The sequence below is a fragment of the Populus trichocarpa genome, chromosome 1 (genome assembly GCF_000002775.5).
Source record: "Populus trichocarpa isolate Nisqually-1 chromosome 1, P.trichocarpa_v4.1, whole genome shotgun sequence".
NCBI lineage: Eukaryota > Viridiplantae > Streptophyta > Magnoliopsida > Malpighiales > Salicaceae > Populus > Populus trichocarpa.
The window spans coordinates 21,517,350-21,542,133 of NC_037285.2; the positions used below are offsets into that span (position 1 = coordinate 21,517,350).

At 32.8% G+C, this 24,784-nt stretch overlaps 3 protein-coding genes across 4 annotated transcripts; all 3 read right to left on the minus strand.

Moving 5' to 3' along the window:
- Positions 1-132: 132 nt before the first annotated feature.
- Positions 133-1,546, minus strand: LOC18094904 (pathogenesis-related thaumatin-like protein 3.5). The gene is made up of 3 exons (XM_006369294.3): positions 1,243-1,546; positions 488-1,157; positions 133-362 (listed from the first exon to the last, which is right to left on the minus strand). Exons 1-3 carry the CDS (start codon positions 1,328-1,330, stop codon positions 221-223), a joined length of 900 nt encoding a protein of 299 aa, XP_006369356.1. The 5' UTR covers positions 1,331-1,546; the 3' UTR covers positions 133-220.
- Positions 1,547-3,605: 2,059 nt separating this feature from the next.
- Positions 3,606-8,436, minus strand: LOC7486678 (protein RETICULATA-RELATED 1, chloroplastic). Its single transcript, XM_002298139.4, has 8 exons — positions 7,837-8,436; positions 6,707-6,871; positions 6,506-6,598; positions 6,314-6,429; positions 5,533-5,631; positions 5,143-5,445; positions 4,841-5,005; positions 3,606-4,237 (listed from the first exon to the last, which is right to left on the minus strand). The coding sequence occupies exons 1-8, from the start codon at positions 8,206-8,208 to the stop codon at positions 3,955-3,957; spliced, it is 1,596 nt and encodes a 531-aa protein (XP_002298175.2). The 5' UTR covers positions 8,209-8,436; the 3' UTR covers positions 3,606-3,954.
- Positions 8,437-9,230: 794 nt separating this feature from the next.
- Positions 9,231-14,445, minus strand: LOC7473008 (uncharacterized). Of its 2 annotated transcripts, none has more exons than XM_024593895.2 (5): positions 13,824-14,445; positions 12,207-12,316; positions 11,746-12,114; positions 10,670-11,260; positions 9,231-9,940 (listed from the first exon to the last, which is right to left on the minus strand). In XM_024593895.2, the coding sequence occupies exons 1-5, from the start codon at positions 14,230-14,232 to the stop codon at positions 9,935-9,937; spliced, it is 1,485 nt and encodes a 494-aa protein (XP_024449663.1). In that variant the 5' UTR covers positions 14,233-14,445; the 3' UTR covers positions 9,231-9,934. The 2 variants fall into 2 exon arrangements, with proteins under 2 accessions (XP_024449663.1, XP_024449662.1); XM_024593894.2 differs by having other exon boundaries at positions 10,738-11,260; positions 13,824-14,431.
- Between the last annotated feature and the right edge of the window lie 10,339 nt (positions 14,446-24,784).

The following is a 24,784-nucleotide window of genomic DNA, read 5'->3' on the forward strand; positions in this document are numbered from 1 at the left end:
ATATATATATATATATATATATATGATACACATGAAAAACACCATTTTCTAGATGAAAATGGGGCAATTTTAAACTGATAAACAAACAATTTTTTTTTTTTTTTAACAAAGGAGAGGTTCAAACTCGAGAACTCTTGGAAGAGAGGGGACACTAATATTAATTGAGTTGAGCTGCAAATCATTAGCGACCAACCCATAAGTTGGCCTTGTACAGAAATTGCTAGAACTTCATTTTTAAAATAAATAACATAGACAGTGACAGCATCCGAATCCATCCTCCTAGGTCCAGGGGAGGTGCGGTCGAACCAGTTGATGTATTGCAAACAAGCTTCTTGTCGTGATAAGAGCACACGCTTTGATTCCTGGAATCACAAACAAGTAGTTAGTCGGTCAGAATATTGTTCATACGCTTTTGTATATTTTCTTGCTTGATTTGCAATCTTTTTTTGTTCTATCAAAAGGGGCATCAAATATGCGAGCTGCTCACCTCGAGGCACAAAAGATGATGATGTATTCTGATGCAGAGCATGTTATGATGCTTGCTCGGTCGTCAAATGCATAACTGGATGCTGCAGGGCATACTTGTTTAAAACTCCTGGAATAGTTACTTGGCTGACATGCAGCAGGATCTGCAAACGCTCCCCGACAGCAATATTCATCGGTGTTGAATGCATTACAAGCGCTCCGGCAAGCAATGACCTTCCCATTGGACTTAACAGCCAGTTCAGACGAGCAATTCTGTCTCAGGTCTCCTTCGCAACCAGCAATGCTACAATTTCCCTTGCCATTAATAGGAGAAATAACTATAGGCAAATTATAACCATCCACAAGGCTAAGATCGTAGAAATCAACATCATCACCGAGAGTGAATTCGGCAATGGTGTTGGGCGGGTTGCTTGGACCTGTGCAATTCAGGGAGGTGCCACAGCTACCAGTCTGGCATGTTCCAGTGCCGGTCTTGTCAAAATTACAACCGGTGCGTGCCCATATCCGGCCACTCCATCCGACCGTGGCATTGTAGATGGCGGTTTGGCCTGGTTTGAGAGCAAAACCTTCACCACGATTGCTGTCACCTTTTGTTATTATTCCAGGCCATATCATCTCTTTGCAGTTATTAACTAACGTGAAAGGTTTTGCATTTGTGGATGCGTTTTGCCCTGCCCATCATCATAACTTAAACTAAACACACAAAACAACGTTACAGAAACTGATGATAGTTACGGCATGAGTAGAGAATGTTACCTGCTGCAACAGTAATATTCATGAGAACGAGCACTGACAGGGGCACGAGTAGAAGAAGAAGATCATGTACCCTTGGATTCTGGGCCATCTCAAGACGATATCTTCTTAGTGGGTGACAAGCTTGAGACAATGGAAGAGATGCTTTTATATATACGATAATTAACTATCTGGGAGAATGCGTGTGGCAGAGATCACAAGTGAATCTGCAATATTCATAGACAACTCAGAAAGGGTTCCTTGCTTATAAGCCTAACCAAATCCAGATACCTTGCTCTCACATCTAATTTCATTAGCACAGTACACTTTCCACTTTATTTGACCTTTTAAATTATTGTTGCCATATCTTTTTATCTCTTAATTTGTTGATGGCATGCTCTCTAATGTCCTTGGATCCAAAACCATTGATATTAAATAAGAGTTTGAGGTTGGCTTCCTCTGCGGTTTCAAGTTCGAGTCTTGTAGTTGCTCATATGATGGCCACTGGAGGCTTACACAGTCGTTAACTTCAGGGCCCGTGGGATTAGTCGAGGTGCGTGCAAGCTGACTCGGACACCCACGTTAAACTAAAAAAATGCCAAGATTTATATGAATTATATATGGAAATTTATCTCCATGGCTACGCAGGACAGTGAGGAAAATAGGTCCCGTCATTCTTTTTTTTTCGACCTAGCGAGTTGATGATTAGAGCACGTTTGTTTTTGTGTTTTAAAAATTTTTTTATTTGATTTTTTACTTTTAATTAATTTTTTTTAATGTTTTCAGATCGTTTGATGTAATAATATTAAAAATAATTTTTTAAAAATAAAAAATATTATTTTAATATATAAAAAAAAACAATTTTTATTCTTAAAAAACATATACTTACTTACCCAACAGCCATTTTAAAGGCTGAAGTATTATATCAGAGCCCATTGGGATATGCACTTGAGGTGGTGAGGAGTGAAGAGTGGCTGCCCTTATGGTGTTAAAAGGGAGACCACATTATAATTATAAATATAAACATTAAAAAAAAAAAACACTAAATCAAAACAGTGTTTCCTTGTAGCACCTGAGATGTATCCACTGCTCACGTGTCGTGAAGAAAATGAATATAGTCACTGTATTTTTATTATTTATTATTTGGTCCCTGAAATTTTATGGATTTACATCTCATTCCTCAAACTATATTTTCATGGCTTTTCAATCCATGGACTATGAGAGATTAAAAAGAAAGTCGTCAGAGAATAACAAGGAGAGAGAAAGAGTTCAGACGAACACATTTTAGCTACAAAAAAATTTTATGGAGGTTTTGCTCATCAAAGATGTCGGAAGAAAAGAAAAAATCAGGGCTTGTTAAGGTTTTTAGATCCATTTTGAGTTTTAATTTTTTAAAGTAATTTTAGGATATTTTGGGGGATGAAATGAAGTGATTTAGAATTCTAGGATGTTTGAGAGGTTTTTTTCCTGGTGAGAAGAAAAAAAGTTAACAAAAAAAATGAGAGTTTTGCCTCTATAAATGAAAATTTCACTCTTTTATTTAAATTATTGTGAATATTTATTTTAATTATCTTGGATTTTTATTAAAAAAACATTGATAATAAAAAATATATTTTTCATAAAAATGAAGAAGATAAAGAATGAGGCTTTCAACTTAATAAATGCATTTTCTCTTCTATAGAATTTAAATCTTTCAAAGTCTTATGAATTTTACATTATTATGAGTTTTTTTTAACAAGAAAAAGATATTCTTTTTCAGAAAATAAGTTATTAAGGAAACGAGAGTTACGCCTCTACATATAAAATTTTTCACTCCTTTATTTAAATCATTAAGTTTTTGTGATTATTTACTTTAATTATCTTATATTTTTATTTAAAAGAGATAATTACAAAAAGCCTCCTATAATTTACTTATTTTTTCATTTTATTTCAATTCTTTTAAAAATTACACTTTACAATATAATAAAGTTTATATGTTTGTAGCGGTTTACATTATCAAGCTTGCGTGCCAAAAATAAATAAATGCTATTATATTTTATTTAACTACTGAAAAACCCTTGTAATATATCAACATTACAATTTTTTCATTGAATTAAAAAATACCCTACCCACCACGAAGCCTAGCATCTTCTCTTTCTTTTCTTTTTTTTAATCTATACATTTTAAAAATATTTTTGAAAATATTTAAATTTTTTGCTTTAAATTAATTTTTTTTAATATTTTTAAATCATTTTAATTTGTTAATATCAAAAATAATTTTTAAAAATCCCTCAAATCCATAAATATTTGGCCATGCCTCCAAGTTTATCAAATAGTTGGTTGAATTGAAAATTGGCTTGCACAAAATTGTAGAGGCAGGGAGTCAGGGACCATGCACTGGCCCTTGATTTAACAACTGCCAAGACAAAAGGGCACGAAATTAAACTCCCAGTTCATGGAAATTATGAGTGCAGGCCTACAACTTGGAATGCTGTAACGTCAAAAACAAAACAATGAGAAGAAAAATCTAAACACATCCTCCCCCCTATAAAATTCTCTAGGCGAACGTTCTTATGTTGGTGCCATTTGAACACCCCTCCCCCCTTTCTCTCTCTCAGGGATAAAGGTGAAACTTCTATTGGCCTACTTTTTAACGTCCAAGACCATGCCCAAGTTCCTGTCATCTGATGGGAGCAGGGAGCAGGGAGCAGGGAGCAGGATTGGACGCAACAATAGTTAAATCAAACTAGATTACACTTAGCTTGCAGACACCTTCTTCCGAACAACCCTCTTTCTACGGACCTTTGGTGCTGGTGATTCCCCATTAATGGAATCAGTATTGCCTTGTTTTATGCCGAGGAGTCCAAGCCCAGAAACTAGGGTTTTCTTAGAGATAAACCATTTTGAAGATGACGAGTCAGCGTCTGCAGAAGGAGACCTGTTGTAAGCCTTCAAAAGGTCATCTGACTGAACCAAGGGATCTGCCTCTACCCCTAGCCAAGCTAGTCTTGATGTCTCTCCTACTTGGGTATTTAAAATCCTGTGGAAGATGCAAAACAAAACGAATATCAGCAACTGAGCATTTTCACATGTTTTGTTGAAGGCTGGTAAAATGGAACCAAGCAAGTTAGTGTGGTGTAGTCAGATCAAAATCACAGCAAATCTCGGTTTCACAGAAAAACATAATGCCATATAGTTGGTGACCAAGAAATGTGTTGTAACTAAAACTTGGTTTCAAACAAAAAGAAGCACACGAACAAGGGAATCGTGAGAGAAACATCAATAGTTAGAGCCTAGGGGTCGACACTTTAATTTTCTATCATCCCATCTCTTCTATTCTTTTCTTTTCTTTTCTTTTTTCCCATTTAGTTGACTGTACGAGGTTTCTGCGTAGCATGATTCCCCTAATCCCCTTTCGTCAGCAGTAAGATGGCATGAGAACTAAGGCAAATTTGGATATAACTTGACCAATATCTTGCCCCTAAATTATTGAATGAGTCAAACATCATCAGAAAACAAAGCAAATGCAGTATCAATACTATTTAAAGAAATATGAAGCCAATTCAAAAGCATGGAAAATATTTAACAAAAAATCTCAAGAAGGATGTAAAAAAATATGAAATATTCATGTCTAAAAGCAAACCTCAAAGCTGTGCTGAAAAACAATGCAACTCCAATGACATCAAAATGATTGACCACTGCTCTATCAAATCCACATAATAGCTGGTATCTCAGGTTTGCATAAAGTCCAAGAAAAGCACCATAACCAAGAGCATAGGTACTCACAGGTGGGACTGTCACGGATAACCTTCCAAACAAGCAAAAAGAACGTCAAAAGTCATTATAACTACACTGATTTACAGAAAAGAGTCAATTTAGCCCATTCTTTTTCTTTTTCTATTCTTTATACAAAAAAGGAAAAGCCAAAGCAGAAGCATTGCTTACCTGTCCTTTTTTCTGGCCAAAGTATTTGTCAATGAACCTTGGATTGCCCCAGCAGTTAATCCAACCAAACATAACTCCGCAGCCTTATAGAAGAATGAATGGACTCTCTTTTGCAAGTCAAACTCTCTAAGAGGGTAACTCATTTCAAAGATATTGTTTGGGAGCTTCTGCAATGTATTTTGCAAATCAAACTGGAATGTGTTTCCATAAGAACGACAAGGAGCGAGCGTCCAAACAACAAAGGCATTGCATGCTGTTATGGTTAGCACATTTATAAGAGCCAAATCCCATTCTTGTTTTATCCTATAATCAGAACAAATAAACTATTTATCAATTCAATACCAAATGAGCAGATATTTGAATTTCAAAATAACGGGCAGTAACAAATACCTATCCTTGCGATTTTTCAACTCCCACCAAACAGAGCAACCAATTGTAGCAGCCTGCTCCAAAAGTAGCCTATATAAAAAGGCAGGGTCTGCAAGCATCCTGCATAACAGAATATCAAATCCTCAAAAATCTAAAAACTTGACAGCGAGCTGCCTGGTTGCATAGTCAAAGGGAAATCTGATACATGTATGAAAGGTAATATTGAGAGAGATGCACAATTCACACACTCAAAGTATTAAACAGTGCAACAAATAGAAAAGCAGGGGGAATAATGCAAAATTCATTTGAGCATTGATAGTAAAGATAGAATGTCTATCCACCAATGTTTGACCCTACTTTACAAGGACAAGACTGCCACCAGCTTTGCAGAGCATTAAATTTTCAGGAAGTGCTCTCTACACAAAATGAATAGAAAATTGTAGCTGCATGAAGGTTGTAAAGTATGACATCATTTACAAGAAAATATCTCAACTTTGCAATGAATCAATCCATGGCTCTGTACCACGCTTCTGATATGTTGGGTAAAGGAATAATTTTTTTAAGATGGCACAGAAATGAGTATCTAGCACATTGAATGGCAGAATCTGCTAGCTTAAATTGTGAAACAAACTATCAATAGTTCAGAGAAGCCTGGCCCAGTGACTTAAAGTGTACTACTATTCCCCCATCTTCCCATGGATCAAATGAAGAGGAATAGCTTACAGAGTCAAAAATATTGATAAACTAAGTTAAAGTTAACAATAATGAAAATAGGGGCAGGTGAGCACCATATCCAAGTTACCTGCCAATAAATGCCCGAGAGACTGCTTCAGGAAGTGCTCTGGATATAAACCTAGTACTTGTTGGTCTGGCATTTATTGCTAGGAATTTTACCATTTGTGCTGAGCTGACCAAACCCTGGAAGCAATATTACAGTAAATACTTAACCACGGAAACATCATTCAAAAAGAAACTAATAAGAGAAGCACTGCACCATTTCATAAGCTTGTCGGAACCCAGCAGGTAAATCCATCACAGTTTTATGCCACTCATTCAACACTGCATCAACAAATTTTCGGTCGAAAAGCTGCCGGCAGACAAAAATGGAAATTATGGTCAAGTAAAAGCATTTACACAGAGAATATTTGCATCGTCATAATGATGTGTTAATAAGTCTCTTAGGCAGCACTCCAACCTCTTCAAGAAACATCCTTCTCCTAAATAGTCCCCCCTCGTCACCCTCATCACCATCATCAAAGTCATCAAAGTAATCATCATCATCACCGTCATCATCACCTCCATCACCACCTCCATGATTGATATGCTTTCCAATATCTCCGCCACCTCCCCCAAGTGCTACCTGAAATTATCAAAAATGTTAAGGGCTTTGCCATTGACCCTTCAAACTTGGTGACTGAATACTCTTACAAAGGCATACCCAAAACAGATTTGACCAAACACAAGCATAATTACTGAGAGGTGAGTGAAGCAATTCAGTGCAGGCAGTTAGCTTAAATGTTTACTGCACGCTGTAGAGAAACAATTGTAGATCCAATATGTTAGGTCGTTAAATAAAATCCATGGACAAGCACAGGTTTTTCATTGTACTCAGGCATGATGAGTAAACCATGCTCAATCTGAATTTTCAAACATTTGCTCTTAGTTCAAATAGAAAATCAGTAAGATTTCTACTAAATTTAGAGCCATTACAGGCACTTCAATGTTCAAAGCAAACGCAAAACAGTCATTCAAGGAGGGAACATTCATGGAAATAAAATTACTTAGTGTCATATGAAGTTTCTGTTGCACTGAGGTTTGTCAAGTTTCATTGAGTGAAGGGGATTACGAGTGATTGTTTCGTTGACCATATTAACAGTAAATGTTTTCATGTTAGCTTTCCAAAAATAAGGACCTGATGCTGCTCTGGGCTGATCAAGCATCATGTAAGCAATTGAGTGGGAAGAACATGTCTTTGCAATGGTCCTTCACTTTCGTCAAAACTCTAATCTATGATTTCGCTTCTTTTTGTACTTCTTATCCTCCCTTTTTCCCCTGTTCGAGTTACAATGATATAGCACTAAATCAATAATCTACGACACACTTCACTATATCCTGTTAGCACCCTGCCCTTCTGGAACAAAGTCAGCCTCAATAATCAATGTGAGCTAAAGACAATCCTCAAAGAGAAACAGCCTAGGTTATAATCTGAAAACTAAGGAGAGGAAAAAAAACCAAAAACACATCCCAAACCACCAAATTGGTTATGCTTAATTCAGAAGAAATTTATGTATTTAAATCAGAAAGCAAGTGAAAAAAGAAGAGAACCTCAGGGGTAGACTGGGATTGCTTCTGGGTCAAATCAAGTTTGCTTTTTTCCAAAGTAACGGCACCTAAAGAACCGAATTTTCCTTTCATAACCGGACCGAAGTCACCCTTTGGAGAGGAATTCAAGACGGGGGCAGACGGGGCTAAAAAGCAGCGCTCCAACCCGGCTACAGAATCTCCGCCACCATCAATTGTCGGACAAGAAGAGGAGGAGGAAGAAGAAGAGCACTTAATGGTGTGATTATGATTAACCCTCTTCCTAGTACCGCGCAGGTGACACAATTGAGGAATCGGAGAGGTGGGTTTTAAAGTTAAGGTGGTCTTGGTGGTTGTGGTAGGGATTTGTGTTGTTTGGAACACAAAGTGAGACATCTTTAAGCTTCTTTGGAGGACAAAAGACAACTTTTTTAGGGTTTTGTTTATTTAGTACGAGGAGGAAGAAGGGTTCTGTCTCATTTCTTTGTAGACTAAGACAAAGGAAACCAGAGGAGGGGGCGTGTGTTTCTCTCTCTAGAAACTAGGTGGTTTTAGAGAGAGAAGAAAAGAGGGAGAGAGGAGGAAGGATGGGTGGGGTTTTTGATGGATGGATGGATGGGATGGATTGGATTGGATTAGACTAACTCATCGCGAGAGAGTGAGTTGATTTGCGAGTTTCAAGTTTGAGAGTCATGATAAGTCATCCAATTTATAGGTAGTCTCGATTAACTCCTCGAATTATATTTTTATCTCCAATCGATCCCTATAATTTTAATTATTCTCAATTTCAGTCTCTCCATCTATTCGTTCATGGGTTTGGTTCTTATGGTATGTTTTTCATAAGAAACAAAGTCTTTTTAGCAAATTTAAGGTTTATTTTTAAAAGAGTTTAGATGGAGAGTTAATTGATGAACTTTTCTGTTTAATTGAATTCAAATGTGTTTTATAATTCTAAACAATGACAACTGTTATCTTTCATGCAGATGATAATCATCAGTGGTGTTTCAAACTCGTTAATTTTTATATTTTAAAAGTATTTTTAAAAAGAAAAATTTTATTTTATTTTATTTTAAATTAATATTGTTTTTAAATCATTTTAATATGTTAATATCAAAAATAATTTTAAAAAAATATTATTTTAATATATTTTTAATTTTTAAATAAAAATACTTTAAAAAAAAACAACATTCTCAAACACGACTTTCCATATAGCGTTTTCTGGTTTTTAATGGAAGGAAAAGAAAAAACAATTCCTTCCTCAAAAAACAAGTTAGTAGAGATCCATTACAAAGACGATATCCGATATGGTGTGATGCGGCAAGGTTCGATATGGTGCGATGCAAATGAAATTACGTTTCGACTTAACCATAGTCTTGATTAATCAAAAGATATCATAATTTTGCAATGCCGAACACAAATGAATAAGAAAGGCTAGTGTTGCAATTATCGTGCGTATGTTTACAATGTTGATCACAGTTTGAACCCAAGGGGAATCTCCTCCTTGTTTGAGCTCCTCTTTTTTACCTTGACATTATATATATATATATATATATCAGGACTGATTTACATCACTGATAACGTAAACTGAATTTAACTATGGATATATTCTATGACACTAGCTTCTACATTGTATCTTTTGCTTCTGCACAACTAAGCAGTCAAAAAGGAAATTGTATATGTTACACTTGCCTGATGCAGGGAATCTTTCTTGTTCATGTCTGTACCAATGTTTTGCTTACTCTCTGTTGATTGTTCACAGTCTGAGGATCTTCCCCTTTGGGAATGGCTTTAACTTCCCATATTTCTTGGGATAACACAAATCCTAGAAGTGGGGATGAGAGGCCTGCCACCTTTATGGCTTTGACCTGCATTCCATCTTTTTAGCTCATTTGCATTTTTGTCTATTGCCTGAAGAGAAAGAAAACTTGTAAACTTTCCACTGGAATTTCTACCATCCTCGCCAGAGAAAAAATTGGGAATCGATAGACACCAACTGAGCCTTGGAAATTGTCTTGAGTTGCATGATGAGAAGTGTAATGTTAGTGAGGCCAACAAAGAAGATTAAAAATGAAGAGCCCGGAGAAGCCCAATAGCCAGATCTTCCTGTAGAAAGGATCTACTGCTAGAGCTGCAAAAACCATGCACCTTGCTTAGAATAATACGAAGACTTGTGCAAAAGTATATAAACACATCGAAATTATCAGCAGTGCCCTAAATCACATAAAAATATTTTCCCTTTCTTCATGAGATTAAAATATTTTCCTCCAAATAACTACTATTAAAAGGTTGATTGGAAAATGCTGTCCGATTGACTAATTTTCAAGTGCTTGTTTTGCACTGGAAAGGGAGGAAAACATTTTCCACAAAACACAAACAACGTAAGGTCCCTCCAGGCTCGATGTATATTACAAGGATTTGTTTTAGGGGAGGCACCTTTTTAATCCTTTGCGTTATCAGTATCATGTTACCTAGAAATTGTCAAATGATCCTGAGCAAGCTTGCATTGTCCCACATAAAAAATAAAACAGGAACGGTCTTTCATGATATGTTAGGCACGCCAGCATCCATCATAATAATAAGAACAACAAACAAGCATTAACGAGCATAGAGGACAAGTTTGTTCCAATGAAAAGAATGGGATCAGCAGCTAGATAGCTGATGAACACTTGATCATAGGGAATTTCATATTATAATAAACTATTTGATGATGTGAATCTCATGCCTAAAATGCAGCAGGCATCAACTTGTAAGGTACAAACTATTTTCACTGGTAAGATTTTATTTCCGAACCATCAAAAAAAAAAAAAATTGGGTGATAAAGAAATGGCATAACCAATAGTAAAAATATGCAAATTACCTGCTTGTTAACTATATCATGATAAGCAGAAACAGGAAAAGTCTTATAACTTGACAGTGATGACTTACATGATGGCGTTTGAGCCAATGTGGATGGTGCAAGTGACAATAATGGACCTTTCCCTGGACCAGAACCATAGTATACTCCAGGTAAAGGAGACACATCTGGGGGCTCTGGATGTAAACGAGGAGTTTGGTTAGAACCAGATGGAGAGTTGCTTGGCGGAGTTGCAGAACTATGTTGTGGACAGGGCTGAGGAGGGAGAGCAGGTATCACAGAAGGTGCAGGGGAATTTACAGGAGCAAATGGAGCAATTGCTGGAGGGAGAGATGGAGAAATTGCTGGTGAAGGAGTAGGAGGAGTTCCATGAAGCGTATCCTTTAAATATGATGACAAAACAACACTCTTTACTTTGCCGAAGACCGAGTTGTTGAGGCCAAGATTTTTTACAGGAGAAGCTGTGATTATTTGAGCCAACTGCTTCAACCTCTGTAGCTGAAGGGTCCCCAGATCCGACATGACTGAAACCTGAACTGTGACTGGGGGAGTTATTGTGGAACCATCCTCATTTGTTATCTTCACATACACAGTCTGAACAACAAGAAACAAAAGAGTGGGAGTCAAACAGCAGGCATAATTTTCAACTTTCTTAAGGACATTGTTAGCTCCTCAGTGTCTGCTAGCACTTACACAGTATACATTAAGGCTGCAAATTCAATTCATTTCTGTGACAGTACATCACAAAACCACTCAATAACTGGAACATATTTGAACCTTGTACTCTTCGAAGAATTATAGGACCTAATTAGAGCCACCCAACAATACATGGCTACTTTATAGTTATGCAAAGTTTCTATTTCCAAAATTTTCCAGACTTTTGAAGGGTTCTACTTCCCCAATCAAATGATTTAGCTTCAGTTTTCCATATTATTGAATTGAGAAATTGCTGTATCTAGCAAATTGTAACATTGGACACTATAAGAATCAAAGCTAGAACCATGGCATGGATTAAAATAAACACAGCACCAGACACCAAAAAGTGAGATATACCAATAAGCTTTTTGAAAATGTTATACCTCAAATTGCCTTAGGTGCAACCCAAATTCCAACTGATCTTTTAAGTCTCCGAAATTGTCCAGAACTTCAGATATGGAATTGTTAAGAGTAAAATTAAAGAGAATCTGGGGCATCTGCCAGATTGAAGCATATTGCATCGGTACTATAGTGATTCCCCCAGGAAACCTAAAAATTTCAAATGTAGATGGTTGCCCAAAAATCAATGTAGTCACAGTCAAATTGGATTGCTCAAGGAACAGATCAACCAGTGACGACCTCAGCACACTTAAGGACACCATGTTTATTGGGACATTTACTGGATCAGGAATAAAACCAAACACCACATCAGTCCAATTAGAAGCTAATCGGTGCATGGATAGAACAGCCACCTGTTGACAACAAATTAGTTTTAGAATCAATTTTCAAGGTGACATTACTTAGGATGCAAATATGACAGAACAGCAGAAGATTGAAGTACAACCTTTGCGTTTGGGATGCCTATTTCTTCATTGATATCATATTCTAATCTTGCAATGTGTGTAACAAGCTGCACCACTGGCTTTAGAAGTCTGAAGTATGCTTGTACTGTAGCTGTAAATAAGAATTAAATGACATAAACAGCATGGCCAAAACAGTCTAAGTTACTTGATAAAAATAAATTCATTTAGATGCAAGTTTAACAGAAATACAGCAATAAGCAAACACAAAATCTTTGCATTTCAACAAGAAAATAAACCGGAAATTTATGGCCTTGGTTCATTTCAAAGTATCTTTCTTTTCTCTAATTTGTTAAATACATTGTTCAGAAGAATTTGTTCTAGAATAGAAAGTAGAAAACAAGGTAAATCGCAGCAAAGCCAAAAATTGAATCAAATTTAGCAAACTTTAAGGCAATATAAAGCAATGGACAAGATATAATTATTAGGTCGGCCAGTATAACATCTTAAAACATATCGCAATCACCATTTTCATTGAAGACTAAACAGCAGGCTTGTTTTCAATCTCTCAATACAGAGTCTGGTGAAACATGAGCCATGCGAAGGGAGAGCAATCAGAAATGTAAAACAATAAAAACGTTTCCAAGCTTGATATAGAATCAGATCTTTTACATTCAAGTGAAATATATATATATATATATATATATATATATAAGTTGTTAACTCCAATGAAAACCATTAGATCTCACAATATCAGTCAACATCTATCTTGAGCTTAGGTGGAAAATGATCCAAAATTAAATAAAAAAAAAGGCCAGCGATGCACATAAGATAAGTGAATCTCCACCATCTGAATCAAAAGCTCTGATTTTTATTTTTTTTCTCAAACCATAGCCACTATAAAGGTACAATACAAGGGATATCCCAATAGAAAAATGCAATAACACATACAACATATGCTACAGAAAAACAAAACGGTAGCACATGTGTATATGTCTTAGGCAGTAGTTGCAAAAGCCTTCAGCAAGCAAGATTCATCAGCCACTTGCAGAAGAATGAAACATTTCAACAAGCTCCTGATACTAAATCTGCAAGCAGATAACAAATTCATAGATATAAGAAGTGAAAGTTCCCTTTTATCATAATAGCATGATCCATGTCTTGTATCTCACAATGTGTTGGACGCAACAAATTGCTGAACACTGTAAAATTGGTATACGAGAAAAATCCAAAAACTTATCCTAGCACCCACTTATAAATGATGCAAGATTAGAACAGAGCCGTTCAAATTGCATATAAATTGAATTTAATTAAACAAGTGAACAACCTCTTTAAGAAGAGGAAGGTTTCAAACACAAAAACACATCACAAACACACAAGCACAATGCTAAAAAACATAACAACATCTATATATATGCTTAAAAACATAAATAAATAAAAAAACAGATAACTTAAAAGCAAGTGAAATATCCATCTACCAAACTAGCTTCTAACAAGGTAAACTTCACAACTAGAGCCAGAATGTAAGAGAAGAAACACACCCATCAACTGAAAACCTCCATTACATGACAAGAAAGGAAAATAACGAAAACCCACTTGCCCAAATCATTACAGAAGAAACCCTAATGAAACAAACAAACAAAAAGGAAATATATAATTACCACTGAGTTTAACTTCATCTTTAGCATCGAACCCGCTAACTGAATGTAGAGAAGAATGTAAAGGAAAGATCCAAAAGAGAGCAGAGACCAAAAGGCACAAACTCAACATCAAAATGAAAACACATTTAAAACTGATTCTTGAAAGTCCCATCGAACATCTCTCACAAAGGAACAATCTTCTGGTTCTCCTCTCATCATCATCATCATCATCATGCCTCTGCTGCTGCTCCTGATTATAAGAAGAATCTCCTTTCCCCATTGAAGAAATTGCATCTGTCACTCGTTTTTCTCTCTCTAAAAACCCACTTGGTTTCCCTGGACAAAAGTGGAGTAGTGGGACTGGTGGAGGAGATGGGAGAATGTACTTAAAGACAAGTGTCGATGCCCTCTCCATCTCTTTATATTCCATTAATTAAATGATTAAACTTACGAAAACCCTGTCAACTTCACTTTTCTCGTCTTTTTCCAATTTGTCTTTCACTAATCATTCTGCTCCTACGCTACTTCACTATTTTATTTGTTTTTAACACCGTCGGAAACAAGCTTCGACATGGAGATATGCTTGTTGCACAAGCTGAGCGTCGGTCGACACGGATAAAATTTAGATTGATAAAAATCTTAATTTCTTAACATAAAAATTTAATTTTTAATTGGGTCTATTTTAATATATTAGTTTCTAGTCAATTATTTTTAATTACAAGGCCAAATTGACATAACAACATTTTACTGTCTATTTTCAAATGGTGTGTGTGTTTTCTAAAGTTTTTATGTATTTGGATCATAGTTTTTTTTAGACTCGATCCAGTTCAAGGCTCGAGTTCCAGGTTTTGACCAAGTCATCGGGTTTTGACCAGGTCACCGAATCATCCAGGTCAATTTTTTTTAAAAAAATAAAAACGTCGTTTTAGTAAAAAAAAAAAAGTTAACGGGTTGCAACCGAGTTTTTGACTGGGTCTTGCCGGGTCAACGGGGTCGTCGGTTCATACCGGGTTTTTTCTTCCCCTGTTTTTCTTCAACCCGGCCCGGTTCCAGCCCCGGGTCGGCCAAGTCCTGGATCGACCCGCTGAGCCGGACCGGATTTTAAAACTATTATTTGGATCATCTTCAGAAATTCACAAAGAATTTATAATAAAGGCTAAGCTTTACTTTGTTTATGAACGCAACTTCATTTTGCATTTAGAGCATCTATATTTATATTCTTTATATTTCAGCTAAAATAGCAAAAAATATCATTACATTCATGCTCTCTAAAATAAAAAGTTATTAATATTTTTTATTATTATTTTAATCAATTAATAATTATTATTTTTAAAATTCAAATACTACAATGATTATACTTTTAATGACAATATTTTTCACCTATAAAAAAAACTCAATTAAACTCTCATTTTCATTCATCATTTCTCGCACACTTCCTCCATCCCAACTACTTTTTTTTTTATTTTTTTTTTCATTCCATCTTTATGGCTTCTAAAAATTTCTTACTCCAAATGCTTTTTCATGGTGATGACTTTTACTATGATTTTGAATTATTTGCAGTAGCGACAATTGAAAAAAAAAAAAGAAATAAGTTAGTGAAGGATGACCATCATGCCGATGTGATCCTTCTATTCTTCATTGTCTATGAACCAACAATTATTCTAGAAGTCGTGACCTTGTATGATCTTTGGATAAGACATGTTTTGTGAACTCCTGGTTAAAATAAAAATTAAATAAAGTTTTGTGAACTCCTGGTTAAAATAAAAATTAAATAAAATGATAATAAAATAAATATAACAATGATAATTATTTTAGAAATAGAGTTTTAAGGATTAAAACTTCTAGATGTGATTTATTTTTAAGAACGTTAACAAAACGTAATAATTGATTAAAAAAACACCCGAATTTAAAAGAAAAGGATGGAATTGTAAATTGTAGTATATGGGTGATATAAATACACTCTTGGATGGCTGGCCATTAGGAGAAGAAGGAGGTAGGAGGTGTTTGCCAAATTTCTTCAATTTTTCTTTAAAAATCCCAAGCAAACACTTGAAATAAAAGATCAAGAGGGGGTTAGTGGAAAATTTAGCTAGGAAGTAAAGGAAAAACTATGGAAATGGTTGCTTGAGAGGGGACGGTTTGGAGAAGAAAAGGAAGGGAGAGAGAGGGGAAGGAAAAAACTTGTTTTCTTGTCATTTTCTTCCTAAAAAATTATGGTTAAGAGGTGAGGAATCCTAATCAAAGCTTGATTTAAAGTTTTAACATGGATTTAATGGATTATGTATTGTTTTGCATTGTGGAAAAAATGAAATAGAGGAATTGATTTTTTCAATGAATAGTTTAATGTTTGAAACATGTTTATTAGAGTAAATAAACAATTGGTAAAGTATTAATTTAAGGCAAAATGAAAAAAAAACAATATTGCATCCCTTATTAGCCATAAGTTCAGTGTAAACCCTAGGAGAGAGAAAAAAACATTGTCAAATAAATAAGGAAAACATCATGCTAAATGAATAAAGTGAATGTTTAGATTAGGGGGATGATGATAGAAGTGAAAAATTGGAATAAAATGTTTATGTATGAAATTGTTTTTTTTAAAATGAATTATGAAAAACAGCAAAAAAAAAAAACACATAAACATTAATAAAAAAAACATATAAAAGAAATAAATGATGAAATAAATATGGTGAAATATAGTTTAAGAAAATTTGATATGGCCTAGTTTAAAGCTAGTAGAAACAAGTGTTGGAATCAAGGAAAAATTTACTTAGAAAACATGAAAGGTATAAAGGAGGGACATGGAAGAAATATTTACATGTCTAAATGTGTTGTGAATGTGATTTTTAAAAAAAATAACGAAGGAATCATGGTGATGTTAAGGAAAGAAGAGTCGGGTATAAAAGATAAAAATAAAAAAATTATGTAATGAAGAAAATTGTATGTAAATTATAATAAAAGATGGAATTGTAATAGAGAGAGGCATGAATGGATCCACCATTTAGGCAAGTGCCCAAAAAAATCAAATGAAATATATATCATGTTGAAATTAGTAACCGGTTTTGACGGATAGAAGAATTAGAAAAACTTCTAAATTGATGTGTTTTGAGAATGAGAAAATAATTGAGATATTATAACGCAAATGAGAAATAAAAGTTATGAAAGAATTGGGGGAAAAAAGTGTTAGTATAAACCCTGATTAAAAATCAATAACATTACTGTGAAACTGTAGCAAATCTGTAAATAAAAAAAATGATGAAAAGGAAAAATAAATATGTTTTGGAATAAAAAAAAATGGTCTCGATAACTTAGTAAAATAACTGACATGGTTTTAGCAATGATTGAATAAGAAAATTTGGATTTTAACGTAAAATCACTTAATGGCCAGTTTTACGCTATCGAGCATAACTCTCATTGGACTAAAATTTTATGAAGATCCTCTTGAAACATTGCTATATATTGGGTTAAAGTTTCAGGATAATCTAAGTTTGGAAAGGTCATGCAAGAATATCAACAGTCAAACCAAAAATAACATATAGGCTTATTAATGATATTTTCAAAAATAAGTTGGAAAACTCAAAATTCAGCTTCTTCTTTCCCTTTTAAATGCCAGTGAGTGCTGAAAAAATTAGAAGAGAAAAAAAAATCGAGAGCTTCCTCACTATAACCCCAGAGAGAAACCAAGATTTAAGGCAAGATAAATGAAAAGGTGAGTATTGAACACATTTAATTCAAGAATTAAGAGGAAAATCAAGTAAGGAAAAGGAAATAGAGAGAGAAAACTCATGACATTAAGAGGAAAAAAGAGGACTAGAAAACTTCGACTGGTTAACATTCGAAGTTCATATCATAATTGGGTAAGACATTATAAACTCGATTGTACAAGTTTAAGTAAAGATTGACAAAATTTATGTGAAGTTCTTAAATTTTAAATTAAGGTTTTTAAATGTTAAATTGGGGAAAAGTAAAATTGTGAAAATGTGATGTTCTTGTAATTGAATATGATGTAAATGACTCTAAATAAAACATAATTAAAAAAGAAAAACTGGGTGTTTATGGTTAAAGTAAAGCTAGCCATTTAATTGGGGGTGGGGGTGGGGGGATGAGAACTTTTAGAACCAAAATTAATATGTGTTAGTTATGTGTATTTAGTATGTGGAACATGTGTTGATTAGGATTGAAATTAATTTAATAATGTTGTTTAGTTGTAGTTGAATTTTCAATATAACTTGGAAAAAGATCATGAGAAATTGATGAAATAAATAATTTATTGTTATGTGTTGGTTGGTTAAAATAAATAATTTGTGATTAGTTATGAGGATAATTAGTTGAATGATAGTTTGGTTACTTATATTGAAAAAAAGATATTTGAAAGTGTTGATAATGAGTGGATTCTATAATGTTTTCAACATATGAAGTATCGAGAGATCAATTGTGAATTATAAGAAAAAAAATAGAATTTTATGAAGCATCTTTTTTATAATATATGTAAAGTTTTTAACTTTATATTAGAAGTTTATGATTTTTGGATTTTTTAAATCTTAATTAATTTAGTTATATACTTATATTATTTTGCCCCTACTAAAGTTGGATCTTAAACCCGTCCCTAAAGGAAGGTAAAAGTAGTTAAATAATATGAAAGAGAGGAAAATTTATTATTAACAAAGGGAGAAGTGTTGGCCAACCAAGGAAAAAGAAATGAGAAATTATAGAATTTTATGAATAAATGTGTAATTGGATGAAAAGAGTTTTTGTATGTTGGATGAAAATGAAAAGATTATGTGTGATTAGAATTTAAACACTTTGGATAATAAGGATATGAATTAATGTGGTAAAATCTTGTTTATTCAAGAGAACTCGTGAGAGCAAGATCTCAGGCTGGTGGAGCAGGACCCTTTCAAGAAATAGGTAGGTGTTACCCACGTCACCTGACTTTTTAGAATTTATTACAAAGTTTTATTTCAAATATTTTGTTTATTGGATGTGTATTAATTGTTGGAAATGAAAAATCAAGAAAGAAATAATATTTGAAGTATTGGTAATCTGAAAAGGGTTACTGGATTTATTGGCATTCGTAAGGGAATTGCTGGATTGTTGATAATCGAAAAGATTGTCAGATTTATTGACATCTATGAGAGGATAATCAGATTGTTGAATTTATTGACATTCATGAAGGGATAGTTGGATTGCTGACAATTGAATGGATTGTCGAATTTATTGGTTTCCATGAGAGGATAGTTGAAATTATATCAATTAGAAGAGATTGTTGTTGAGATGTTATAATTAATATTGATTAGTTAAAAATATGAATAATAGTTTCTTTTAAAAAATTTGAGTTATAAAACTGGTGTTAAATGTAGTCTTAAAGACTCATATATGGATGATAAGTATCATGGTTACAATAATAATTATATATTTATATTTTATTTGTTTAATTATAGGTTCATTATAAGTCAGGTAAGACTAATAAGGCGTAGGGTTATAATCAACCTAGTTGATAAGATAAATCAATGTAATAATGTATATTGTAGATTTGTTTGTGAATGGGTGTCGCACCCGACATCGCGACGGCCTTAAAAATTTTCATGGAAAAGAACGGATTTCTGGCATCCTGTTCTTTTATGGGGAATGGTCTTGTTTAAGGAGTCGCCATCTAGTATTATGGTTACTAGGAACCCTGACTGGTCAGCAGAGATTCTATGGTGCGGGACTGGTTACGCAAAAGGGAAGATATTATTACCCCTTAAACGTCCTGCCTGAGGCAGGCTGCATTGCTGGTTTTGTCATAAATTGCTAACATTTTGTTGGTTTATGCTATGATGGTTTGCGTGTAATATTCCTGACTCTGGCGCTAGTGAATATTTAACTACAGATATTTCCAACTCTGGCGTTGATAAATAGTACGTAGCTATAAAATAAATTTAAATCCATATTTTTTATTCTTGACTCTGGCGTCAGTGAATAAACAAATCAAATAAATTTATTTTTTACGCGTACACATTTTTTATGTAACTAAATAAAAGTAAAATACAATAAAATAAAATAAATTTACATCAGTATCTTTATTCCTGACTCTGGCGTCAGTGAATAAACCAATAAATTTACTTTATTTTATTTTATTTTTGCATGCATATTTTTTTAATTTTTATGTAATTTAAATAAAATACAATGAAATAAATTTGAATCAATATTTTTATTCTGACTCTGGCATCAATGAATAAAAACAATAAATTCATATTTATTTTTTTATTTATACATACACACATCTTTGTTTTTTTATTTTTTTTTACTTTTTATTTTTCTATTTTTTATTTTGGGACTGGGCTGACTCGGTTGGGTCACTGGTCTAGACCAGTGACCCGGCTGGGTGGCAGGCGTGCGTTACGCACGCCTGCCCAATGAATTACAATTCACTTGCTACAGTAGCAAGTGAATTATAATTCACTGCTACTGTAGCAGTGAATTAAAATGCAAAGGGAGCGGCGCTTACCTCAGTGCAGGAAACGAAAGGGACGAAGACGATGGTGATGGCGAAGGCGCGCTGGCTGGACAATAACATTCTGTTTCCCTTTTCGTTTTATTTCTTTCTGATCGTTCTTTGTTTCTCTGTTTCCCCTGGTTCTGTTTCTCTCCGTCTTTGTTCTTCTGCGTGTCTATGTTCTTGTTCTCTCTGTCTCTGGTTTTTTATTCGTTCCCAGTCTCTCCCTCTCTCTGTTTCCCCAGGTTTTAGTCTCTGTTCGGCTCTGTGATCTACCGATTCTTTCCCCAGTTTTGCTGTTTCGGTTCCTGCTCTGCCCCCTATTTTTTCTTGTTTCAGTCCCCTGTGTTATTCGTCTTCCACTCCTTTGTTTCCAGTGTTCTTCCTCCTGTCTTTGCTCTGGTTTCTGGGTTGATTTTTTTCGTCAGCTCCCCCCCTGTTTCTGTTTTTATCCTCTGTTTTTTTTCTTTTGTGTCTTTTAGGGTTTCTCTCAAATCATCCTCCCCCTTTTCTTCATACCTTAAGATCTGTATTTATAGTGTCAGAGTCCCTTCGCGTGTGAGAAACCAAGTTTCAATCAAACTCATTCTCTTCTTTAAAGTTTGAATTTGATTAAGAATCAAATTTGAAAGCGGATAACTATCATTATCTTAAAGACAAGGATTATCTCGAAGATAAAGATTATCTTGAAGATAGGGATTATCTTGAAGATAAAGATAGAATGATAAAAGCACATTGTAGTCCTTAATTTTCACGAAAGTTGACAAATCACACTTTTCATCGAAATAAATCTCTGATCTTTTAATTTTCCATTTTAACCCTGTAAAAATTAATTTAAAAGCCAAAGGGCCAAAATTGGGTTATGACAATGGGTATGTAAATATAATAATGTTTGCAACATGTAAATTAAATAATTTTATTTTAAGTATTGTAATAATTAAAGGATTGTTAGTTAAAATTATATTTAGAGGTATATTGATATGGATTTAATGTAAGATGTCAAGTAGATGTATGTATATGTACTTGTAGATTTGTATATTTTTACTTCGAAAATAGGTTAGTAGTTGTTTATATTTTACATTCCTTTAAATTTTTATGCCATATGGTTAATTAAATATATGATTGTTTATGATGCGATTTTGAATGTATAATTGGTCTCGATTGAGATGTGATGTGGGAATTTGATGTTTGTGATTGAGAATATAAATGTTGATAACTTGATATATATATATATATATATATATATATTCGTGGTTTATTAATGAATTGCTAATTAAATTTGGGGATGTTACATTCAGCTAAATAGATAAAATGAGAGGAGATGATGGTTTTTTTAAATGACATATAAATTTTATTATAGATTGTTCTAGTACCTAAGGATGATAAATTAATGTAGAAAATTAAAAGAAAACAAAAAGGAACTCGTGGTTCCCTTTATTGCATATTTCAACCATATTGCGTTATAAAAGGAGAGGGAGGGAAATATTTGTAAAATGCGTGAGAAATCATCATGGAAATGTGGTTTGAATTTAAATTACGTTTAGGAAATGTTTAGGAAATGTGGTTTGAATTTAAATTATGTTTAGTTGATATTAAATTATGAAAAAAAAGAATGAAAATTGAATTTATATACACACATAAAAAATAATTGAAGGGTGTTACTTAGAAAACTTTGTGTAGAGGTTTAAAGATTTTAGAAAAAAAAAATTAATGAAGATAAAATTATATTGTGGTGGCAGAGAATACTACTGTGAACAGACTATAGTTCAAAGCAGGAGTTGGGATATCACATGTTGCAAGTAGGTGTCTAACTCCTATTATAGTTAATTAATACACTGTCAAAACTATTAATGTAATTCTTTACATCTTGTTAAATGGAATTACAAAGTAAATGATTTGGTGGATAAATAAATAAAAGAATTAAGAAATTCTTAACTTGATTAGTTATTCTCAAAATTGAAAAATTAATGATATCAATGATAGTATTGATGTTGTCATTAACTGAACTTGATTAGTTATTCCTGAAATTAGAAAACTAATGATATCAATTATAGTTATTGATATCAACATTAACTAAACTTGATTAGTCGTTCCTGAAAAATAAAAGACTAATAATATCAATGATAATCATTGATATCGACATTAATTGAACTTAATTAGTCGTTCCCATAAATGGAAGGCTAATGATATCAATAATAATCACTGATATCGGCATATTCTAATTGAATCATGTTCTAAGTAATGATTAGAAATATCAATTCGGAATTGATATTGGAAGGCTAATGTTTTATATCTTTTGTTCATATAAACTAGGCATAATATTTACATTTTGAGTTGTAATATTATTTTGTTTTAGCATGTAAACATAAATGCTCATAGTTTATTGTTGTAGTTACTTGAACAAAATGTTCTTTAATATTTATGTATGTTGAGTTTTATATTGAATTCTTAAAGATTGAAATTATTGCATATATATATATATATATATATATATATATATATATATATATATATATAACATGTGTTTTTTTATCTGGAAAAATAATTGAGATTGTTACATGTTTTTTTAGGTTAATAGGATCTCGCAATGACATTAGCATTCTAGAACAATCTCATTTTATTTTTTGAATTAGCAAAAGAACGTGGTCCATGTGTTAAACATTCATTAAATGGTCATAACTATATGATAGGAAATTAAATAAAAGAAAATAAGAAAATTTTCTTTGCTACAACTTAAGAGTCTGCAAGTAAAGATATAAAGCGAGCTTTTGGTGTGCTCCAAGCACTGTTTGTCATAATTCATGAACCAACATGTTGTTGGCATTAAGAAATACTGATGATATTTTGAATGCATGCATTATAATGCATCATGTAATAATTGAAGATGAGCAAGATATTGATGAGATTGACTTCAACTATGAATCAAATGATCATATTCTAGTTATATCAACTTATTATAAGCATACACATGAATTATTTGAATTCACCCAAACATATCTTTATATTAGAGATAAATGAACTCATTTACAACTTGAGACCTTTGAGCAGTTATGGCAAAAACATGGTGGATAATAGAAAGTAATGTCTATTTTTTTCATAATTAGATATGTTAAAGGATTTCTTTAATGAAACATTAAGTTACCTTATGATTTCATGTCAAGATAAGTAGCTCAACAACATGGTTAGTACTATTATAAAAATACAACATGAAGAAAAAATTGACAATAAAAAAAAGATAGAAAGTTCAGCACTAGAAAATTATAAAGCTCATAGCCATTTTTTTTATGTAATTTAGTTTGAGAAAATCAAATTTTACTACAATCATATGGAAGCTTCTAATCATGTAAGACCTTGTTTGGGTACGAGGCTATGCTGTGCTTTTGCAAAAAAAAAATGATTTTTTCTTGGTTTGAATTTATTTTTTTAGGTATTTTTGAATCACGTACTGATATCAAAAATAAATTTTAAAAAATAAAAAAAATATTATCTTAATATATTTCTAAACAAAAAATATTTTGAAAAACAACCGCTACTACAATATCGAACATTACCTAAGAAAAAACCATAATTATGACTTTATTAATGCATTGATCACATTAAAACCACATTAAAACCATCAATCTTAATCAAAAGAATAAATAATTATTGTCATGTTGAGTGTTTGATTCAAGAAAAGCCAACTTATATACAAAGTTATTAAATTCAATAGAGTCCAAGAATTAAGTCATGGGTTGAGCGGGCGGGTTAATTCCGGTTAATCTAAAACAATATTATTTCATGATTTTTTAAAAAAAACTAAAATGATGTCATTGATATTTTTAAAAAATCAAACTGAATTTAAACCGAGTCACGGGTTGATAAATAACGATCTCATATCAACAAGTTATCTAATTCACCTATTCTTATATTTTATGCCTACTTATGTTAAAGTCCAGCGTATATTATTTGTGGTTTGTTGTAATTAATAGAAGTCTTAAATGAGTGAATACACTAAATACGTTAAAGTCAAAATTTCAAGATTTGGACTAGTCATGTGGTATGTGTAGCAGCTGAGGTAGCCATAACGGTCAAAAAATTCAAATTTTTGAAAAATTTCACCTAATTTATTATTAAGTACGTGGCGGATCCTACACTTGTGAGTTGTGACAGCACTCGTCTTATACGTACTTTGTTTTTTTTATAGGATATCATATTGTAAATTCATGTATCAGCCCTAGATTTTATTTACATATTTTTTTTAAAAAAAATAAACCTTTCATATTAATATTAATATAATTATAATGTATTCAGATGATTTTATTAAATTTATAAATTTATTAATTTTTTATTTAAATTAAGTTTTTTAGTGTTTTTAGATATTTTTAATATGTTAAAATTAAAAATAAAAAAATATTATTTTAATATATCTTCAAATAATAAACACATTTAAAAACTACTATTACAATACTAATCAAACTCTAACACTGAGATTATAAATATGTGATGATTAATTTAAAATAATGTACAG